This window comes from Mytilus galloprovincialis, chromosome 8 (genome assembly GCF_965363235.1).
Source record: "Mytilus galloprovincialis chromosome 8, xbMytGall1.hap1.1, whole genome shotgun sequence".
Classification (NCBI taxonomy): domain Eukaryota; kingdom Metazoa; phylum Mollusca; class Bivalvia; order Mytilida; family Mytilidae; genus Mytilus; species Mytilus galloprovincialis.
Window position 1 is genome coordinate 15,149,583 of NC_134845.1, and position 25,563 is coordinate 15,175,145.

Consider the following 25,563-nt stretch of genomic DNA (forward strand, 5'->3'; position numbering starts at 1 on the left):
AGCTGTTCACACAAAAATAATATTCTTTTGCTTGAAATATGTTAGCTTTATCAAGTTCTTGAGTTACTTTTAATTTTCTTGTCAGAAATAATCAAATGTTACATTATATCGATATGTACAGTTTCAGCTGTTACACTGTGTTAAACCGAGTGAATTACCGACGAACGAAATTGAAATGTTTCAGTTATAAAGAAATATTTCAGGAGCTCCTAAAATACAAACTCGCGTAGCTATATATAGCTTGAGTCTGGTAGTGGGTCAGATGACAAAGTTAACCTGTTATGTGAACATACAACGGGTATAAGTCTGAGGTTTGTCTCTTAAGCCTAAACAGATACAAACAACATTTCAACAACTGAAGTCAAAGCTCACATGCCACCCGATCCTTGGATTTCCATCGTACTCCAAGCCCTTTGAACTTCATACAGATGCATCGATGCTTGGACTAGGTGCTGTGTTGTACCAGGAACAGAATGCGAAGAAGATAGTCATTGCTTATGCTAGTCGAGGTTTGAGTAAATCCGAGAAGAATTACCCTGTCCACAAATTGGAGTTCTTGGCTTTAAAGTGGGCAGTGACAGAAAAATTCCATGACTACCTATTTGGAAACACCTTCACTGTAGTTACGGATAACAACCCACTCACCTACGTCTTGACGTCAGCTAAACTAGATGCTACCGGACACAGATGGATAGCAGCTCTGTCATCTTACAACTTCAACATTGAATACAGACCAGGAAAGGCTAATGCAGATGCCGATGGATTATCTAGACTTCCAGGATTATCTAGATATACTGAAACCATTCAACCAGAGTCAGTGAAGGCCATCTGTAACCTTCAACATGCTCAACCTCATCACCAGAGCTTATCGATTATTTCAGATGCATCTGTGGATCCTTCATTACCATCTCAGAAGTTAGTTGATGTTAAAGCCGAACAACGCAGAGACAGATTCATCAAAGACTGGATATATTGGATAAGTGAACATCGTAAACCAGATAAACAACAGCTGAGTTATTCACCACTCAACAACTGGTTCCTAAACAACTATGAGAAGTTGAAGATTATAGACGGAGTGCTGTACAGAGAGATAGAATCTGATGGTGAAACTTCAAGACAACTAGTTCTCCCAGAAAACTGCATATCCACAGTTCTCACATCTTTACACGATGATATGGGCCACCAGGGAAGAGACAAGACCTTATCACTGGTACGTGACTGCTTCATCTGGTATGGTATGAACAGAGACATCGAGAACTGGATTACCAACTGCAAAAGATGTATTCGTCGAACATAGCTTCCGAGTGATAGAGCTCCACTTATCAGCATAGAAACAACACAACCTTTAGAACTGGTTTGCATGGATTACTTAAAACTTGAAAGATCAAAAGGAGGATATGAAAACATTTTGGTAATCGCAGACCACTTCACCAGATATGCTTTAGCACTTCCTACAAAGAACCAGACCGCACAAACTACAGCAGATGCGTTTTTCAACAACTTCATTGTACACTATGGATTGCCTAGTCGTATTCATTCGGATCAAGGAGCGAACTTTGAGAGCAAGATCATCAAAGAATTCTGCAACATTACAGGAATGGAAAAGTCCCGAACAACACCTTACCATCCTATGGGTAACGGACTTACAGAGAGATTCAACCGTACATTATTGAACATGCTTGGAACTCTACAGACTACGCAGAAGAAAGACTGGAAGTCCCACGTAGCTGGACTTGTACATGCGTACAACTGTACCAAACAGACAACCACTGGATTTTCTCCGTATTTTTTTATGTTTGGTAGACATCCACGTTTGCCTGTAGACATAGCATTTGGGATTGAGGAGACTGGTACTAAGGAACCATCTACAAAGTATGCCGAAGCAATGAAGGAGCGTCTGAAGAAAGCATATGAACTTGCATCTCGTTCAGCAAAGACAGCACAAGGAAGACAGAAAGAAGGATACGATAAAAGAGCCCGTGGAGCCATTTTGCAACCTGGAGATCGTGTACTTGTTAAAGTAGTTGCCTTCGAAGGGAAGCATAAGATAGCGGATAAATGGGAAGAGGACACGTACAGAATTGTTAGACAGCCTAACATGGACATACCTGTTTATGTGATCCAGAAGGAAAATGGAGAAGGACGCAAAAGAACACTGCATAGAAACCTCCTTCTACCAATTGGACATCTGCCCGGTTTGGAAAAGGCTGCAGAGCCTAAGAGAAACCCTGCACCAAGGAAACCGCCTATAAAGACAGTCCTTGAGGAAAGGAAGACGAACTCCGACAGTACCAACGAGGAAACTAACACAGAATCGGACGAGGAGTCAGAGCAGGGATATATTATTTATTTGCCAGAGGAAGACGCACAGAGCAACACCAACAGTGATGCTGTACCTGTGGTAGATGGGCAACAAGGAACCGTCAACTTGGCTGGTGACGATCAGTTATTAGTTGATGGTAGTCAAGAGAATGGTTTTGGACAAGACGTTATCCCTCCAGTACAGTTAAACACTGGTGAACCACCTCTTGGGGCTGATGTGACAACAGGTCAAAAAGCGACTGACCAGATTGACAGAGGTGATACTTCTGACAAACAGGATGAGCAGGATGGCAGTACGCTCCCAGACACATCAGGTGATACCGAGGCAGACACAGATAACACAACGGCTCAAGATAACACAGAGCAACAACCAGCAAGGCTCAGACGACGCAGAATATTACCTACACCACCAAGAGAATTACCATCAAGAACAAGAATTAGAAAACCACCCGCATATTTGAAAGATTACATCACCAAACAAGCTATTGGACAAACATCTTGGCTACAGAAAGTAGAATGGTTGACAAGACAACTGAAAGACGGAATGTTTAGAGGAATGGAGAATGACATCACACGTACCATCATTGAGATTGTGAAAGAAACACCATAGTAAAATACCAGTTAGAATGCCGAGAACGTCATTTCTTCGTCAGAGTCGTATGACGTGGAAGTCATTTTTCCAACACAGGGGAGAATGTGATAGCCTCTTTATTTTGTTATATTTTAATTGTAAAATAAAGATGTATAATTATGTTAATATTGAATAAAACTGCATAACATATTGTTTCATATAAACTTTTATTACACTGAAACGTTTCCATACATTATTCATGATTACTTGGATTTGATTGGTTAGTTTAAAGTTTTACCGCTTAGTTCCGAGGTTCTTTGTTTTGAGTTAGAAGGACTAATGGAGTCAAAATGGTCAGACGTTTATGTTCAGTAGCCATTGAAATAGTTTGAAAGTATATTGAATAGTCAGCATTGTATTGTATTGACAGACTTGACATTTTGACAACTTGTAAGCTGTTATAAAGATATCACTGTGTGATATACCAGTATGTACGTTTGAATTGGTTTGTGCCACAACAGTAACTACCTTGCTCCACAAGTTGGTAAGGATTAGTAATGTTATTAGAATTATAATGTATTTCGTTTAAAAGGTTGAATTAACTATGGAGTATGTTAAGCACATAGTTTTGATAAAGAGTTATTTCCCTTGATTTTATATGCTTTTAATACTTGTTTAATTTATCAATGTTGTTAATCTGAACAACTGAATATTATATGTAAAGACATTAATACTATGATTTGATGGTTAAACATAATATTTGATATCATTATGTTCATAACTTAAATGTATTTTTAAAGTGTAATGTTTTGTATAATACCATTATATGTAATGCAAGAATATTATACTTATTATGTGTATTACTAACTTATTATTTGACCTGTAAAATAGTAAAGTAAATAGTATAACTTTATCATTGTTATTACAGGGTGTTTTACGTTACTGATTAATAAATATCCTGAACCCTAGTCAACTGACTTTAGTTATCCTTGAGGCCTAAAAGTCAGCTATTACACACAATAAAGACGAGCCTGTCACTCAGTGGTTGTCGTTTGTTTATGTGTTACATATTTGTTTTTTGTACATTTTTGTTCATTAATTAGGCCGTTAGTTTTCTCGTTTGAATGTTTTACATTGTCATTTCAGGGCCTTTTATAGCTGACTATGCGGTATGGGCTTTGCTCATTGTTGAAGGCCGTACGGTGACATATAGTTGTTAATTTCTGTCTCATTTGTTCTCTTGTGTAGAGTTGTCTCATTGACAATCATGAGACACGAAACAAAGGAATACACACACAACACATGTATTCATAATAGACTACTTATTTGTCTAATCATTTTCTAGCTAGTCTATATAGTGAAAAATTTGTACAATGAGTTATCGGAAGAAATTTGGTTGACATTCTATATGTGATGGTTATAAATAATACCGGTATTATATTCAATATATAATTATTCATAATGTAAGTTTATGCAAATTTATTGGCTTAATATTTGTATGCAAGTATCATGTACTAATTTACATAATTGTCTGACCGTGTAAAATATGTAATCGATGTCTTTATCATAATTTCATTTTACATTAGGCCGACTGTAGTATATAAATTGCAATAACCATCAAGTTCAAGACTTGATCGTGCAAAAAACCCCGCTGTTTCGAGAGCCAAAACTATAAAAGTGTTGAAGAGCACAACAACAACAGCAATAAAAACAGCAATGCAACCGCCTTAGATCAAATTTGTTGTGGGGAATTGCAATTTTTAGCATAAACACAAATATACATAATATTATCAAATTGACATTTAGCATTTGAATCATGCCAAGTATCAAAACACATTGCTATTGATTATCAACTGGTGCATGGATGATAGATAATGTCATATAGCTATAGCACTGCCGCGGTACAACCTTCGTGTGAAGAGGTTATACTTTCGGTTGGATTTTCAAGACAAAACAATGCTATTGAAACCATGGACAAAATGAGAATATATATACGGTGTGTATTTTGTCCAATACATTCTGCCGACAATATATCTGGAATTGTAAAATAATCTGCGCAATATATGTAGTTGAAATATCAGCGTTCAAATAAGAAGTTTAGATTCCTGAATATTTATTTAACTAAAAATGGGACAGAAATGCTAAGTAGATAAGTAAGTCTAGTAAGTCAGGGTCCTTCCTGCACGTGTTACTTTAATCAGACAAAGTGTACGTATTACTACAGTTTCAGACATAGTGTACGTATAACTGCAATTTCAGACATAGTGTAAGTATTACTACTGTTTTAGACATAGTGTACGTATTTCTACAGTTTCAGACATAGTGTACGTTTCAAACATAGTGTACGTATTACTTTGTGTACGTATAACTATAGTTTCAGACATAGTGCACGTTTTACTTTTTGTACGTAATACTACAGTGCCAGACAAAATGTACGTATTACTACAGTTTAAGATATAGTGTACGTATTACTACAGTGCCAGACATAGTGTACGTATTACTACAGTTTAAGACATAGTATACGTATTACTACAGTTAAGACATAGTGTATGTATTACTAAAGTTTAAGACATAGTATACGTATTACTACAGTTAAGACATAGTGTATGTATTACTAAAGTTTAAGACATAGTATACGTACTACAGTTAAGACATAGTGTATGTATTACTACAGTTAAGACATAGTGTACATATTACTACAGTTAAGACATATTGTATGTATTACTAAAGTTTAAGACGTAATGTACAACAGTTAAGCATATTGTAAAATATATAAAATATAGCGTTGCTTATTTTGTTACGGTCAAATATAAATGTTGTGTACTTTTAACTCAGTACAGATCCAATATAACAGGAGATACATAGAACAGATCATTCAATGTCAACGTTTGCTGAAACTGGTGTAATGATAAAGGGTTTTTCGTTCCGTGTCAATGTATGTAAAGTAATGAAAACCTTAAGTGTTTTTTTCAAGTTTGTGCATGAATTGTGTGCAGTAAATTATATACATAAACCTAGCCAATTTTCATAAAGATGTGTTTTCTAGCTAGCTTCAAAGGATAATAATTATGTTATAACATCAAACGACATAAAATAGACTAAATAACAGGTATACCAACTGTATAATATATAGACATGGCATATCAACTGTGCAGCAATCGCATCAAAGAAATTTCTTTATTTAAGTGAGGATCCGACAATTGATCCGATTAATTTCCATTTTTTAACCCCTGGAAACTAACTTGCAGAAAGAATATAATAAATTGCTTTAAATCTAATTTATCCATTTAAAGTCTTCGTAATTTGTACATTGTATGTCAAATCCTTCGTTCCAACCATTGATTCAACAACCCCCTCACCCGAACAAACAAAATCGCTTAAAAGTTTATTTTAAAACTGTACAGGTTACTCCAATTATATAAAATATGCAATAATATAAGTTTTTTCATTAAAAACAAATACAAACAAATTGTCGCTTTTAAAACCGAATATTTCACATTTCACTAAAGGGCAATAATAAATCCCGGATATGCTTACTGTATGTTTTATTGCACACTGAACACATATTTCGTCACGAAAATCAGTTGTTCACTTTCATGCCAAAATCAAAATGTCTTTGCAAAAATATCTAAAAGACAACTTTAAATGTCTAAACATCAAAAGTGATACACCATGTTTACAAGAAAATTGCATGTATGTTACATTGTATAAAGAAGTATGCGTTACAGCAAAAGTACTGATAAGTCATAAAGGGGTTAATGTGTAATACTAACTGAGACAAAATTCGCATGCACTTTACATTATATGAATAATTTTGTTTATCAGACGAACTAATTGAAACAATACTGTTACACCACTGTCCCATGTTAGGGCGAGGGTTGGGATCCTGCTAACATGTTTAACCCCGCCACATTATGTATGTATGTGCCTGTCCCAAGTCAGGAGCCTGCAATTCAGTGGTTGTCGTTTGTTTATGTATTACATATTTGTTTTTCGTTCATTTTTTTGTACATAAATTAGGCCGTTAAATTTCTCGTTTGAATTGTTTTACATTGTCATTTCGGGGCCTTTTATATCTGACTATGCGGAATGGGCTTTGCTCATTGTTGAAGGTGGTATGGTGACCTATAGTTAATTTCTGTGTCTTTTGTCTCTTGTGGAGAGATGACTCATTTGCAATCATACCACATCTTCTTGTTTATAATTAAACAAAAACTGGTTATCAATCTGAAGATGCGACTTCATTATTCCATCATTTCTCCCCCGGCATAGCCAACAAGAACGTCCACGAAGCCGCCCGGCTGAGCCGTAAAAAGAAGATTGGGGTGAAGCGGAAAATTTTGTGATATAATACATCAAGTACAAGATTTAGTCGGAATGTTACGAATAGACACTTATTCAATCGAAAATCTACCTTCACATATAATAAGTATTTTATGCATGTTTATTATTGCATATTTTGAATAATGTGACAGTATACATTTTGTGTATGTGTGTAGGTGTTAAAATATCTCAAAACTACCATTTTCCTTCTCATGATAAGATAAAATTCCTATTTACATAGCATAATTGATTAGTTATACATATTTAAGAGTTAAATATTATTAATGTACAGTAACGCCTACAACAAACCTTTGATTATTTTACCTATATATACACATATACATTGTACTTGTGAAGTACTATTATATTCAAGATTTGTAATCATATTTCTCTTTTGTATTTTATTTCAACGAATAAAACATCAAAACGAGAAAGCATACAATGAATGCACTTTCAAGTCTAAGGAATTATACTCTTAAATAGCCCATTCATATTTTCTTATTTTATAAAAGTTTACCCAAAAATTCAAAGGAATCTATGAAGATACTACGAATGACATACAACACAGTCAATGTCAAAGAACGAAAAGACCAACAAAAATCCTATAAAACAGAAAACTTAAAGCAGAACAAAACGAATCCGACGAAACTCGGGGTCGACCTTACATATTCTTCCCGTCAAGCTGCTGAACCAGGTAATTAATGAGGATTGTGCAACTATGTGTACAACAAAAAGAACATGGACAATCAAATATTCTGTAACGTCCAACATGGCCATTATGATCTCGGTAAAACATTCAACATATAGTTCTTCAGTTCTATCATTAAAATCTTTTGTATCAGAAGTTTCCATGTAAAACGCAACCTCCTATAAAGCCAATTGTGAAATACAACAGAAAGTTTATAATATTTCATAATCTTGGAATACTTTACTACACATGTAAGCGTGGTTGGGAGGTTGCTGATTAAAACTGGAAATTATACAATAGATATAGGAAGATGTGGTATGAGCCTGTGTATATGGAAATATTCAATGTTATATAGCTACTTTTTCGGTAGATCTACGATGTGCAATTCAAGATATGAAACTAATTGTATACTTTAGATCCAATAGGAGTTAATAATATATGATATTAGTCTATTGTCAAATTATCATAATAAGAATCAGAATAAGAATAAGAATTTGATTAGTCTAAAATCCAAACAATAGGATTGTTACTAAAATACAAAACAAAAACAAAAACAAACAAACAGACATATTAATTACAAAACGATAGACATTAAACACTACAAACATGTATCATTGAAAGAAAAAAATATATAGATTATTAATATTAATTATAATACTATTTTTGACAGCATGCCTCCTCTTTAAAATCATTAATTCAAATATTATGCTTATATATAACATTATAAGTTGAGCCATCAATTACACAGTTCATATATTGACATTATAAGTGTTTCTCTCATTATACATTTCACTTATATAGTTAACAAAAATAAGTAAAATATCACATTCTTCGCTGGAAAATATAAAATCAAATTTGTTTTCTCTACCCATTGAATTAAAACTGGGGACAATACTAGAAATTTCATTAAACATTGGTCCTAGTTTTATTAATTTCTGAACATGTTATGATAAAATGAAAGTCATCTTCCACCTCTTTATGGCGTAAAGGATATATTCTATTTTCTAAAGCTGTTTTGTTGTATCTACCGCGTTCAACAGCCAGCATACTATTACTTATTCTTATTTTAGCATAATTTTTTGTAAATTTTTATCTAAATTCAATAAAAGGTACTTTTTCTAGTTCATACTTTATTTTAAATTTTCTGTAGTTCTTAGTTTATTTCCATTTATTGAATTATCATCATTAAAGAGACAATTTTTCCAAAATATAATGTTATTTTCATTGAGCTTCTTCATGACGGCTAAAAGTAATCGTTTTTTAGAAAAGGTACATTGATTTTCCCAAACATGAGTGAAATTCAATTTTGAAAGTAACATTTTTACTTTTGAAGCAAATCCATCATTTAAATGCTTGTTAGCTTTATAAACATTATATAATAAAGACTCATTTTCATTTGACTTTCAAATATGTAACCAAAATCCTACAGAAGAATTAAGGGCCTGTATACCAATAGGGTATATTCCCAATTCAGCTAATACAGCTGTATTTACTGCCTTTGAATTAACATTTAGAAGACCTTTCGCAAATTTGATCTGGAGTTTTACTGATTTCATAGATAAGTATTGAGATTCAAGAGTTTTGTTGTTCTTCACAATATTTAGCGACCATATCTCACTACAATACAGTATTATTGGGCTAACACAAGAATTAAACAGTTTCATATGGGAAAAAACATCCATCTTATCTGAGTAGAGTATTTTTTTAATACAAAACAATGCCTTAGAAGCTTTTTTACAGAGGAGATTTACAGCATTAGTGAAAATTCCTGATGGCTTGAATAGTATACCTAAATATTGATATTCTGTGCAACATACAATTACTTCATTATTCGATACAAACTTGTCGTAAGTAAGTTTTTTACCACTTTTATTAAATATCATTGTTTTTGTCTTGTCAAGATTGACAGTCAAGTTCCATTTTTCACAATAAGTATTTAACTTGTTTATACAATTTTGTAAACCTTCTGAAGATTCTGATATTAATACTAAGTCATCAGCATATAAAAGACTAGACAATTTTATGTCATGTAATGTTACAGGATCACGTGTGTTATCAAACATTGAGGTTAAATCATTTATATAAAAAGAAAATAAGTTAGGGCTTAGAATGCAGCCTTGTTTTACTCCAACTGTGGAAGGGAACATAAATGAAAGAAATTGTGTCTTTAGCAGGTGAATTATATCCATCTTAAAAAATTATCATATCTACACCAACACCTAGAGCTGACAACGAAAGCTTCAATATGAAAGGCCAGTTGAAGCAGGAATACTTTGATACCGAAGAAGTATATCTGTGTGATCACAGTAATTTAGCAAATAAAGGCAGAGCAGTACCTAGATTTCTCTGTGAAGATAATAAATATCACCTTTCAGATCAAGGTGTGAATGTGTTCGCAGCAAATATTCGAGATATAGTTGATGAAGCTCTTGATTTACCTAAACGTAGACCGTTCTATAATAGCAATGTTAATCTGAATAATGGATCAAGAGGTGGATATCGTGGGCGTGGTGGATATCATGGACGTGGTGGATATCGTAGTCGTGGTGGATATCGTGGTCGCGGTCATAACAATTTTAACAATTATCAAAGTCGGGGTCGTGGATATGGGTAGCCTTAATATCCTGATATTGAACTATCTTAACTATCTTATTAAAGAAGATAAAGTTGCTAGTTATAATTAAGTTTTGTTTAAATACATATTGTAAGCAATTGTAGCTAGATTTTGTTTTGCTTTCTGTCTTGTATAAACTTAAATTGTCATTTATTTATATAGGACAAGAAAAGGTTAATTCATTTTTACCTTTCCTCAGTTAGAGGAGTTAGTTATTTCGTAAGAGGGAAAAGAGTTTGTTACTTTACAAGGATTTCATATTCATATTACATTGTACCTGCCCAAAAGCTAACTATCTATCTAAAAAAATAATATTGTACAACTTAGAAGTGGTCAGAGGAAAATTAAAAACAAAATTGATTAAAGAGCAATTATGACCAGTCAAAAGAAAAATAATTTTTTCCACAACATAACATTTTGTGTTTGGAATATAGGTGGGCTTATTTCAAAACACCATGATAAAATAACAGATCCCTTTTTTCTTCAAGAGATAAGAAATTATGATGTTGTACTATTAACTGAGACTCATGTAGGTTATAACACTACAGTCAATATTGAGGGTTTTAACTATTACCCTATTTGTAGACCACAATCAACTAATTCTAGATACTATGGGGCCTAGGTATTTTGATAAAATATGAAGTTCGCAAGGGCATCAAGATTTTAACAAATACATGTAAAGATTGTCAATGGTTGCAATTTGATAAACATTATTTTAATCTAAATACTGATATATTTCTATGTTTGGCATATATTATACCTGCAACATCATTTTATCCTGACCAATCAGAAGACGACACACTTGAAAACATAGAAAAAGATATTATTAAGTTTAGTCAACAAGGTAGTATTATATTGTGTGGTGACTTAAATGCAAGGACAGGGTCAGAGCCAGATTTTATAAGTAATGATGTTAATGATAAACATATACCAATGTATGATAATTATAGTTGTGATGTTATTCAAGAAAAAGATGTAGTTAAGATATGAAAGTAGATTCAAGAGGTAAACAACTTCTGGACTTGTTTATTGCGTCCAAATTACGTATTTTAAATGGGAGAATGTGGGGCGATTCTTATGGTAAATACACTTGTATGAAAGCAGTAGGTAGTAGTGTGGTTGACTATGTTATCGTGTCAGAAGACTTGATTGCAGACACCTTATTTTTTCATGTTGCTGATTTTTTATCAACTCTGTCAGACTGTCACTGTAAACTAACAGTTGGCATGTTAGCTAGTTATTCACCTAAAAATAAGGAGCAAGACATTACTATTTTATTTCCCGGAAAATATATATGGTCAGAAACCTCTACACAAAAACTTCCAGATACTTTATGCCAGCCAAATATTAAAAACAGTATTAGACTCAAAAATTAATCTGTCAGAGGACTATATTGAACAAGCGGCTAATGAATGTTTTAATATAATAGATAACGCTGCCAGTAAATGTTTAATATTTCGTAAAACAAAATTAAAAGGTGTACGTAAACATAAAAATAAAAAATGGTTTGACATAGACCTAGTACAAAAACGTAAAAGTCTTATTTATAAAGGTAAGCTATTATCAAAATTCCCTTGTGACCCAATTATAAAAGGGTCTTACTATAAATGTTATATAGAGAGTCTAATATATGACAAGCCGTTCTCGTCAAAACTATGTTTAAACCCTTTTTTCGAAAAAAATACACACTGAGATTTAAAAACCTAAAATAACACACTGAGAAATCGAAATTTCACACTGAGATTTAAAAAAATAAAAAACACACACTGAGAATTCAAAATTACACACTGAGATTTTAAAAAGACACACTGAGATGAAATAAATTGAAAAACACACACTGAGAATTGTTAATTACACACTGAGATTTCAAAAATACACACTAAGATTAATGTGCAAATTACTAATGAATATTCATGAGATGAATAATTCAACAGATTAATATCTTGATCTCAAGAACTCTTGTCATTATAATGAAATGCGATTCCTTCAACCAACATTCGTAATAAATTTCAAGACTTAACATCGCTCATATTCATAAGTTTGTTGCCTATAATTCAGATCATTACTACCAGTAATTAAACATGTGTCCCTTTTCAAAAGTCTTCCAACTGTTTCCCTGATTTCGCTAGTTAATCGTTTATATTTTTGTTACGTTTATATGCTATAATAGACACTTGAGTAAAAATTTCACTGCATTCTTTTGCAGATTGTTCCAATGTTTTCTTATAATTTTAATAAAGTTTTTCACCATTTGGTTATATTTTGTAATAAGAGTAAGTGGGTATTTTTCTTGTTCTTGTATTTCTAAGGTTTTTTTTATTAATAATTTGAAACCAAAATCGAAGGACTAACGAGTTATGTCCCCTTGTTGTTTTAAGCTTGTAATAGATTCAGATTAAGTATGCTAATTAGATATGTGCGCATAAAAAGTGCGCACAAATCTCAGTGTGTCATTTTAAATTCTCAGTGTGTAATTTCAAATTCTCAGTGTGTGTTTTCAATTTATTTATTCTCAGTGTGTCTTTTTTTAATCTCAGTGTGTAATTGTCAATTCTCAGTGTGTAATTTTCAATTCTCAGTGTGTAATTTTCAATTCTCAGTGTGCGTTTTGAAGTTTTTAAATCTCAGTGTGCTTTGTTGTAATTCTCAGTGTAAATTTTTCGAAAAAATGGTTTAAACATAGTTTTGACGAGAACGGCTTGCCATAATAATAAGCTACGTAAATATAAAGAAAGGAAATTTAAACAAAACATTCTTGACAGTCTGGATAATCTAAGGGATAATAATCCAAAGAGTTATTGGAATCTCATTAAAGAATTAAAAGAAGACATTTCGGATGGTCCAGAAAATTCTATTCAAAGTAATGTCTGGTTTTCATATTTTCAATCTTTGAATTTTAACTCTGACAAATTTAAAGACAGATTAGAGGAAATTAGTAAAAAAAGTAAAAGATTTAGAAAAAAATCCAACTTTTTGTGAACTAGATTACAAAATAACCCTAAAAGAAATTTTGGATGCTATAAATAAACTAAAGAATAATAAAGCTGCAGGATTGGATGGTATTCCAAATGAGATATTGGAATCAGGGGGAAGTATATTTGCACCTGTTTTGCAGAAACTTTTTAATTTAGTATTCTGCTCTGGAACATACCCTCGCAAATGGGCATTATCTTATTTATGTCCAATTTTTAAAGCAGGGAGTCCTAGTAAACCTGAAAATTACAGAGGCATAGCAATAAATTCATGCATTGGAAAATTATTTAACAGTATTCTTAATAAAAGACTTGACATTCATCTTGATAAAAATAATATAATTCATCCATGTCAGATTGGTTTTTCAAAAAAGAGTAGAACATCTGATCATATGTTTGTTTTAAAAACCATATTAGACAAATATACTAACAAAAAAGGGGGAAAAATTTATGCTTGCTTTGTGGACTTTAAAAAGGCTTTCGTCAGAGTCATACACTGTGGTATTAAATATAAATTATTGGAAAATAACATATCTGGAAATTTTATACTATTTTAAAAGATATGTACAGCAAGAATGAAATGTCTGTGAAAGTGGGCAATGTATTAACACCATCTTTCAGTTCACTAGTTGGGGTAAGACAAGGGGATGTTCTAAGTCCAAACTTATTTAAGCTTTTCATTAACGATCTGCCTCCAAAATTTGAGCCAAGTCCAGATGCTGTTGGTATCAATGGGCGTAGAATTGATTGTCTTATGTACGCTGATGACATTATTGTATTATCAAACACTAAAAAAGGTCTTCAAAACCGACTTGATATATTGCATACTTATTGTATTGACTGGTGTCTAGATGTAAACTTGTCCAAAACAAAAGTTTTAATTTTTAACAAGCCTGGAAAATTTTTGAAGGAATCATTTTATTTAGATAAAGAGGCTTTAGAATGTGTTAATAAATGTAAATATTTAGGGATAGTCTTTACTTCTAGTGGTCTTTTTCAACAGGGGAAAGAAGAGCTATTCAAAAAATCCTTAAAGGCAAAATTTAAATTAAAAAAATCCATGTCAACTTGTAATCCAAGTATTGATACTGCAATTCATTTATATATGATCACACAATGAAACCAATTTTATTATATTGTAGTGAAATTTGGGGTTCATTTAAAATTAACTCTGCTGCTTGCAAGAAAAAAGTGATTATCTATTTGAATTAATCTACATAAATGATTATTTGAAAAAATCACATTTCAGATATTTAAAGTATATTCTTGGTGTAAATAAGAAAGCCTCAAATTTAGCAGTGTTATCAGAGGTTGCAAGATTTCCTCTTTATTTTTCTGTCATTATATCTATGGTAAAATATGTACACAGGCTTAACAAGTTGGACAAAGGGTTACTTTATGATGCTTATGTTTGTAATAAAATTTTAGATGCAGAAAACATTAATTGTTGGTATTCATCTATGAAATATGTACTTCAATCACTTGATATACAAAATTTAGATACAAAGCTCAATAAATTAATTAAATTTGTAAAAGGTAAACTTTGTAATAGTTTTAAAACATTTTGGTTGATCAAAAGATCTGAAACCGTATCACAAGGTAATAGTAAATTAGAAAATTATTTCAACCTCAAGACTGACTTTGTAAAGGAGGTTTATTTATCAATTAAAGATTTTAGTATAAGAAGAGCTATATGTAAAATGAGAATAAGTGCTCATGATCTTAGAATTGGGAAAGATAGATATAGTAAAAAATACATAGAGAGAACTCAACGTCTATGTCATCACTGCTTATCACATGGATCAAATTCTATTGAAGATGAGACCCATTTTACAGTAAATTGTCCATTATATGATGAACAGAGGAAATTATTATTTGATAAAGTTATCAATTTTTGTACTAGTTTTAAAGAACTACCTAATGATAAGAAATATTTCTGGCTGTTCACAAATGAGCATTTACCAACTCTCATGTGCCTAGGAAATTACATTATTAAAGGTTTAGAAATAAGATCCAGATGTAAACAAAATATATGAAATAATTTAATATTTTATTGTTATGAAATTTAATATAATAGTTATATAAAACACATGTTGTGTTAGGCTCTGATCCTGTCCATAACGTTATAGTATGGTATTAGTTTTCTGTTTTGCTTTTTCCAATCATATTGTGTTGTAAAATGATGCCATTTATGGGTTCTTGATTAGATTAATAAAATTCTTATCTTATCTATCTTCAAATAAATCTTCTTTGTACATATATATATATATCTTTTGGAATATTAAAGAATGGTCCATTTATGTTATATTCAGCAAGTTTGTGTAACAGAGCCTCTCTATTTATAGTGTCAAAAGCTTTTTTTAAATCATTAAAACATGCATATATTCTTTTGTTTGATTTAAAAGCTTTATCAATAATAGTTTTTTAAAGTAAGAATGTGATCATAATAAGAATATACATTCATTATTCCTTTTTTTGTTACATAAGGTTTTCATTTTCTTTTCAGTTCTGAGTCTTCATTTCTGGAACTTTTATAAATATATCATAATGATTATAATTTAAGAATTTATTTAAAAGGTACATGCAAATGAATTGAAGCTTCCGTTTAAGTGAAACTATAAGTTTAGCTTCCAACAGCAGGGGCCAAGAAGAGTGCTTCTTCACAAGCCAAGAGTTACGATCCACTGCCCTACTGTGGATCGTAACCCTTGGCTAGAAAAGTACCCCAGTAGCTAAACTCATGCTTTTTATTGGTTTGTTAATCAGCAGTTTTATTTATGTAACTTTGACTTTTGGTGGAAGACGTGTACATCATTTTAAGTAATTCCTCCACCATTTCGCCTTTTTGTTTGTCCAGTCTATAAACATGTGATAGGTGTTTGTTTATTCGGTTAGTCAAGTGTATACTACTGCTTCTGGGTTTAAGAGTTGCTATTATCATTAATGTATTGTTTAAAGAATCAAATCTTACGTATGTTATACGTTTATTTTACTTTAACACTGCTGTGCCCCTATACATGTCATAGAAAAAAAAATATAGTTTTGATTCAGAATTTTGATGCATGCAATTGTGTTTTGTTTACACTTTGAAGTCAATGCATAACACATTATGCATTATGAGTATATACACTGCTGGTAACGGAAATACAGTGCAGTAGGGCTAAACCATTCGGCGCTTTCGTTTGGCGAATCACTCTAAGTAATACAGGTTTTATATAACCTTTTTTCTGATTTTGGTTCTGATTGATTTCTTATACATGTATATGACTTTTTTACATTTAGTCCTTATTGAGTCTTTATCTTTCCCCCCTCACATGACTTATTTACATTTGGTCCTTTGATAGTCTTATTAGCTTTTCCTTCATACGACTTATTGGAAATAAATTATTCAACAAGTTCTTTTTTCTTTTTTTTATTTCAATATTCCAAGTTGTCCATGCATTATTTATGTCTCCAATAAGTAACTCCTCTCTGACAGTGACAACACAAAGATAAACCTGATTCAGTGCTATAGTCAATAGATTTTAGAATGAATTCTCTTGCAACTTGATGTAACAGTTCAATACTATCTCGTTTTAAAACTAATATAATAGCCCAGTTATTGATTTATAAGTTGTCACGGAGGCTGATGAAGCTATGTAGGATTATACAGATGAATAGACGTTTTAAAGGAATTTAGTGCAGAACAGGAAAAAATGTTTAATAATTAACGAGCATTGATCAAGGCCAACGTCTAAAAACAGCTTTTAAAAACATATTCGCTGATTAAAAATTCTACTGTATCAACAGAGAGGGAAGAAGAAAGTTTATCGAAGTGTAGAAAGACCACGAGGTGTATATAATGGTTCAATTATGCATACAAAATAGCAGATAGAAATGATATCATATGGAATCATCACTAAAACATCAGTTAATTGTAATGTTTACATAACATTCAGTTATCAGAACCCTGGGACTATTTCAATAGCATTTTAAACCCATTTTGGCAAAAGTCAATTTTTACACTATACTTCTAATAATTACGTACATTGCATGTATGTTTCGTAATGATACGTTATTTTGATTGGTTAACAGTAATTTCGCGTCCTTGTGAAATTAACATTCATTACACAATGAAATTTAACATTCATGGTGTCAGGAGGTCCCACAATAAAATATACTTCGGTCAACGCTTTTACATCCAAATGATTTTACAACAAAAAAAATTCAGTTCTAAAATGAAGTATGACAGCAATATTTTCCAAATTTGTCCTACATTCTACATTAACACCGAATATGATATCATAAATACTATAACTTTCATCAATAACCCCAAATATTTTTGTTTGGACGCTAAAACTCCCCATTTTGTTCTTGACATCCCTCATTCCAACCCCTTCTTTACCATGGTTCAGGATGTATCTATCGTTGTGTTGTTACCAAAAATCAAATAAATGATATCAAATAGTGGAATATAACCGTTTATATGATGAAAGAAAGGTGAAAAATATAAACGGTTGATTTTACTTGTACTTGTTATTTTTAAAACCTGGGATGCCATTTGGAATTTATCAATATAACAACAAAGTAGCCTCGATATGAAACATAATCCTTTAATTAAAATACATCATTTAACAATTTGTAACTTGATATTCCTTGCAATTCAGAAATATATAATAGAAATATCCTCGATTTAAACTTCCAATTATAATATAAATTTCACTTTGTATTACCTGAAACCAAACCACTAGTACTGATTTGTTTATGGAACTGTTTCTAATAGTTAACAAATAAACTCAGCATCGAACTAATTAAACACAATACACCAACGCTTAATATTCTATTGTTTTAGTCGGCAAGCAAATGTAGGACAAAAGACAATATTCAATCGATTGATTAAAAAAAGAGAAAATGATTATCTGTATCCAAGTCAATAAAAGGTTTTTTTAATTTGTTTTCCCAGAATATTTCATTGCTATAGAACACATCCAGTTAGGTGCGTGTTTGATGCAGATCAAGAAAAGTCTTGTCATATTAAAAGACATATATTGGGAGAACTTTGATATGTGCACAGAAAGAAATAGTTTCGCTGTTCATGTTTGAAACGAGAGAATGTGAAATACAAGAAATAATTATTTTAAAAAAAATAGCGATTTCATTGCTGTTTTCTATCTGACAACGGAACATAATTTTCTTTGTGTATAATAATGACACAAAGCATTATGCGAACTGAACAAAACTAAACGTGCAAGAACTGCGCTTTTACTGTTGTTCTTCTTCTTAAGTTGTGGTTACGCTGTTGACAAGGAGTATATTTCTGCAGATTGCAGTCAAGCTCTAAAGAGAGATAACTCAATATAGAAAATTGGAACATAGAGGGCACAGGTCATCGATTAAACATATTTTGATAGAATTAAAATAAAATTGAAGAGTTAACCAAGAAATATGTATATCTTAATGTTTTCCTCTTGACAGATTTGGCGTTAATTAAATGTTTCCGCTAGGTAAGTTTATATGTAATATACAAGACAGATGTGACGTTAATCAATATCCTTAGCTGACCTTTAAAAAGGTTAATATCGCCCATACCTAAAGATATACCATAATATAGTACATAGATATAAGAAATTAAGTTAGCTCCATACATGACAGAAAAATATTGATTTCGACATTTAAACTTGTCTGCTTGTGTTTGTTTCATGTTTAAACTATAATTTATTGGATTTTGCCTTCATATGTCTTATGTAGATATAAATGTAGTCACAGAAAATTGAATATTGATCTCCGTATTAAAACGTTAGGTTTTAGATGGTAACATCTGACTTAATCTGGAGCAAGTCGATCTGTAAATAATTTTGCAGAATAAATATCTAAAATATCATCTTATTCATATATCTCGAAATATACTATGAGTTACAGAGGTAAATAACATTTAAAATGTACTTGAAAATACGATGTTAGACAGACTAAACTTCTGTCTGCCTTGTGCATAACCAAATAACACTTCAAATTTAACTTATTCCAATGTTTTGTTCCTACTTGTTCTTACTAGTTGACTTTCTAAAAATAAACATTCATAGCTGAATGTGAAGCTTAGTGCATAACCAAATAACACTTCAAATTTAACTTATTCCAATGTTTTGTTCCTACTTGTTCTTACTAGTTGACTTTCTAAAAATAAACATTCATAGCTGAATTTGAAGCAAATCAATACTAGTGTAAATTGTAGCTAGTTTGCTGAACGTCCATTGGCAAATATTACAGACACTTTTGTGCATAACCAAATAACACTTCAAATTTAACTTATTCCAATGTTTTGTTCCTACTTGTTCTTACTAGTTGACTTTCCAAAAATAAACATTCATAGCTGAATGTGAAGCAAATCAATACTAGTGTAAATTGTAACTAGTTTGCTGAACGTCTATTTGCAAATATTACAGACACTTTTGAAAATGAAGTTACTTACCGTACCAAAGACGGTTACGCATCATTTCCGGAATTCATTCAGTTACATTTTCACCAAGAATAAAATCACTGATATCCATTAAATTGAACGGTAGATGAGTTTTAATTATAGGCAAACAATAATCAGTAGTTTAAACTCTCGCTTAATTTGTAGTTTCTGTTTATTTATTCAGGTATTGTGTTTCCACGTGGTTGGACAAAAATGGCAGTAAATTGGATTTATGTCCCATAAAGGTGAACGAATATTGCACACACTTTCACTTTCTATATATATAATTAGATCACGTCAATATGTTATTAATTTTTCATATTTTCCGATTGAATTAAGATCGCAAGGCTACATAAATCGAATTGTTTGTGCACTTCATCCTATTATTGTTGTTTGCTCTTTGATGTAATGCCAAACAATTAATTGTGCATATCTTTATATCTAGAATAGATTAAAACCCATTGTGAAATTTGAGATGGAACGTACAATGCAAAGTTATGCGTAAACCGGAAATTAAATTATTAGACTAAGTACTCTAAGTATACATGTAGAAATGTCACTATACATATATAATATATTATACTTATATAAAAGTGAGATACACAATAACTTCCTAGTTTCTTTAGTATGTTCTACATTACAGCTAATGGTTTAAATATCCATTAAAATATAAGTATTTATAATTCTTATCTACCGAATATTTCTAAAGTGTATATCATGAATACAGGACTGATATTGAATACTTCATTGATGAGCTACCCAACAACACAACAAAACAAAATTAGCATTATCAATCATGACCCACCATGCAGTAGATACTAAGAAATTATGTTTGAATTAATATAAATGTCCTATTCAAAATGATATATCCAAATATAACTAGATACATAAGTATAGATTATAACATGCCCTTTTCCATATTGGCCCTGGTATCATCCCGAGACTCCCATATCGGCCTCGAGGCTTTAGCCGAGGGCCGATATGGGTCGAGGGATGATACCAGGGCCAATATGGAAAAGACATGTTATAATCTTTTTATCACATATTTAATTTCTGAAGAAAAGAAAAACAAAGGTCAATTATAACAATTTAATGAAAGATAAAAGGTAAAATCTTAAAAACATTTTATCACAAACGTGTCGTTAAGGACACAGTGACGTCACGTCATTTAGAATCAGGGCACAATATCAATATGGTCTTATATACTGCAGCTGTGCTATCTAAGCAGTCAAATTGCATTGACCGTATATTCATATGTGATATACAGTCACTGACCGTATATCACCTTGTTTATGACGTTGACAATGTGTTTCCGTAGAGTTTTATTTATGACGTCAATAAAACATATAGGTTCGCGGAAATTTTACGTCTTCCGCTCAAAATTAAGAAATGATGGTTTTTATCCTAAATACTTTATTTAGAAGAGTTATAAGAGTTGCAGTATATAAAGAATAACCATACATTGTCTCGAAATATCAATGTTATTTGTACTCGGCTCGAAACAGGTAGAAATGCTCGGCACAGCCTCGCTTTCTACCTGTTTCTAAGCCTTGTACAAATAACATTGATATTTCGAGACAATGTATGATTATTCTATATTTTTGCCCCGGGCAATTTTGAGGTTATTGCATATGCAAAACCAGACGTATTCGTAACAAATATGTGATAAAGGCAGTTACAATATAATTGTACTGCATTTTGAGTATTTATTCACAGGTTAAAAGATACCAAAGATCTGTCCTCAAAACACGGGGATGTTAAACTTTAATTTACTTTAGAACGTGTTCCTCTCACTTTTTATCGCGTTAAAAGCAAATGTCACGAAAAAAGCGTTTTACTTAAAATACAGTACTACATAAAGCATAATGAAAAATACTATGATAGTTTACCAATAGTTAGAATTTTTCTATACATCAAAAAAGCTGACTTGCAGATAATAAAATGCGGTAGACTAGTAAGTATTTTAAAAGCCATTAGGTATTTGATTATTGCGTGTATACACTCAATTTTGTACCATGTATAATGCGAAAGGACAGGGAAACAATTGAAAAAAGAACTGAATATTATTGTGATGATTGATTCGGCTGTCTGTTCCAGTTTATAAGTGATACAGTAACACAATTGTATGATTGTTGACACAGGATATACAATCCAAAGTGCATTGTCATTTATTATATATTCTCATCCCGTTTCCCACAATTGTTAACACAGTATAGTTTTGACAATTTCTCTAGTTATCACCTAACATTCCTCATCTTAACCATCTTTTATACGAGATACGACGTAAAACTAATTGCATTGCAAGGAATTTCAAATAAATACGAACGATAACTCTTCCTACCTGGCTCTTCGTAACTTTCTGGCCACAGCTTGTAACTCATACCCATGTAAATCAGAATAGTTTCACGTTTAGTCTGTTTAACATCGCATAGTTATTACTTGTAGATATTGTTAATACTAACACAAGATGTTGAGGCGACATATGTTTTATCACAAAAGACGAGTTATTGCTGAATACAAGAAAAAGTAATATCTAATCTATCTTTTTTATTTTGTATACCCGTGGTTATAATAAATAAATATTATGTCAACTTTCTGTTTTGTTTATAAGAAACTGTATCCTATTTTTCATACATTCTTGAAAGAATGTGTTACATAAATATTGCCAGTTGGGTTGGGAAGACGGAAGTTGAAGAATCGATTTGCTAACGTATTTACAGTATACACATTGATCATTTGAATATATATCTTGAAGTCTACTGTATATTTTATTTCCCATTGTTTAACGTGGTTATTTCATCGCTTTTTAAACATTACGTAATGATATCTACTGCATTGTAGTTTATCTATATAATATAAGGATTCGTTTATTTACAAAAGATATAATTGCTGGCCATAAGTATCAATAAATCTATGTTAATCAAAGTAGTTGTATAGGTTTTTCCTTGATAAAATTTATTACAACTTTCATAGCTGAACAGACGGCCCGAGAACACAGTTATTTCGTTTAGACAAAAAACGCAAATTAAAAGAATTGCACCTGCCCTTAAGCTTACCAAATGAGATTTTTACAGTGTTGCGTACTACTTTTGGGGAAAATAACATCCATCGACCCTTACTAAAAATTTAAGTTAGACAGTTTCAGACATACTAATTTTTTACCCTTTCAAACTGGACCAAATCAGTACTTTACCTAAATCTTCATATTGTCCGAAACATTTTTCAATAGCCCCCCCCCCCCCCCCCTTACTTACTATTTTAGGCATGCAAGATTAAAAAATTAATGTGGAAGGTGTATGAAAAAGATTTGCAAGTTATACACTGTCCACACCACTACTATCCAACTGTGTCCTCGGACCAGATAGTAAGCCCAGGATATATATTAATATATATACTTACAAATATTTAAATCATGCGAATTTAACTTCATCTGGTGTTGTTGCAATATACCATGAATATATGATGTGAATTTGCCCCCCCCCCACCCCCCCACCCCACCCCCCCCCCCCCACAATAAAAAAAAGAGAGAATTTCCACATCTTTTCAACATACCTCGAAAATCGAAATGTTCATTTGTGTTTATGATTAGCTCTAAAAGAACCACTTTACTTTTTTTCTTTTCTTACATGTAACAACTTCAAGATTTTAATCCTAGTCACATGTCTATATGATAAAAGTGCATGTACATTAGAACTATAGCCACAGTATATAAATAATCCAATTATCAAGCAAGTAATCACATTATCACCACCATGCAAATTGAAATAGCGATCACTTACAATAATAAAGAAATTGATGATAAAAGTGTAACATAAATTGGGAAGTAATTGATCATTTTATGAGGAGAGAGTTGTAATAATGAACGAATAATTTGTTACAGTGATTGATGGGGTCTAATCAATAGTAATACCTATCTAAGTATCCCTTATTCTTAGGGACAAGATTGTTACCAGTTTGAAGATTCTTCAACCAAGCTAAATCGAAAATGCTAGCATCCAACCATATACTGATAATCTTTATGTTTAAGAATATGTCTCTGACTTATTTTATAATTAACTAAGATACTCGTCATAAGACATCGATTTTAGGCTAGACTAAAGTTACATAATTTCATGATTTTTCCCTAACCGAATTACTGCGATGCATACATTTAAACTACATCCTTATATAAACGGAACTAAATTTTCAAGTTAGTACTGCAACCCACTCAATATTTAAAAGATACTTATTTATCTATTCAAGATGTATATATAGATATGTTTCCGTAAACATTGCTCTCAGAGAAATCTTGAACGTGCACTTGTATCCATTTCCTTAGTTGCTTTATGCTTACATTAACGAAAAATCTAAAATAAAATTTTGAAATATGACGATCAAACCAGGGTTCAGATCTAGATTGTAAATTGAATTTAATCAGTATTAACTATGAATTCGAAACTAAAAAGTGAAGAAATACTAAATCTTCTTACCTCCATGCATAGCTTTGTATACAGAATACATGGCTATTTTATCACAGGCCTTCCTGATCTAAACACAGATACATTTGTATGTATAACTACAGTATACGCTTTTCATAATGATAAAAGAAAATACTAAAGGGCTACTGACAACTCAGATTACAAGAGTTATTGTGTAGTTTACATGTCAATTCATTTCTATTTTCCCCTCTGTCCTAGAGGGCAAATAACACACACGAAATATATATCGTTTTAAGTTTGTTTACGTTTTTTAGTCTGTTTTATGGACAGATTGGAGAAAATACGTATCAATTTTATTTAAGGAAAAGACAATAAATGTAATCAGAGCGGATGTATTTTTTTTAGACTGCTACACTTTCACAATGGTTCCACGATGGGTACACGACAGATTTTTTTTTAATTGTACTTTAATTGGTTTTTTTTCAGGTTTTCATGTCAAAGGTTGCGCGTGTTACTGTTGTGTCACTGTCGTACAACTGTCATGCCACTGTTACGACGGTCGCATAACAGTCGTAGGTCACTCGCACGAACTACTATTAAGAAAGTCCGATTTATTGCGTGCCAATTTTCTATTTGACTTCAATATTGTTCAGTGTCATTATAAGTTCGGCCCAAGTAAACGAAGTTTTTCGTATTAGTTTATATTATGATTGTTCAGAAAATTTATTTGAGGATGTCGCTGGTTATTATACTGTTCACGGGCTCGAATCAACGCTATAACAGGACAATATTTTCCTATGGAATAGCCATCCTCTTTAAATGGCAGTCGGTATGTTTTTCCAAACTTTCATTCTCGCCGAATTGTTTTCTTCTAAATAAAACGACAGACAATCATTATTAATGTTGTGCGAGCATCGTACGAAATTTGGTATTTGTGAGACAATCGTGCGACTGCGTGAATCACGAGTGCCTTGCGACAGTCGTGCATTGTCGTACGACAGTCGTGCGACAGTGGTAGGATTGTTTTTATTGAAATGGTTTATGTTGGTACCCATGAACAATTTATTTATCGCACGACTGTGGTAAGACACTCTCACGACAGCCACAAGACAGTGACACGACAAAAAATCGTAGATCAAAAAAAAGTGCATGTTCAATTTTCGTTCCACGACACACGACGGCCCCAAGATGCTCAAAATATCGTGGGACTGTCGTACGACGA

General features: G+C 31.9%; 1 protein-coding gene across 1 annotated transcript in view; it reads right to left on the reverse strand.

The window, feature by feature from the left end:
- Window positions 1-24,417, reverse strand: part of LOC143085144 (neuronal membrane glycoprotein M6-a-like) — a 63,010-nt gene extending 38,593 nt beyond the window's left edge. Inside the window, exon 1 of the mRNA XM_076261330.1 lies at window positions 24,393-24,417. Coding sequence (XP_076117445.1) covers window positions 24,393-24,402 — 10 coding nt within the window. The 5' untranslated portion in view covers window positions 24,403-24,417. The remainder of the gene's footprint in view (window positions 1-24,392) is intronic.
- Between the last annotated feature and the right edge of the window lie 1,146 nt (window positions 24,418-25,563).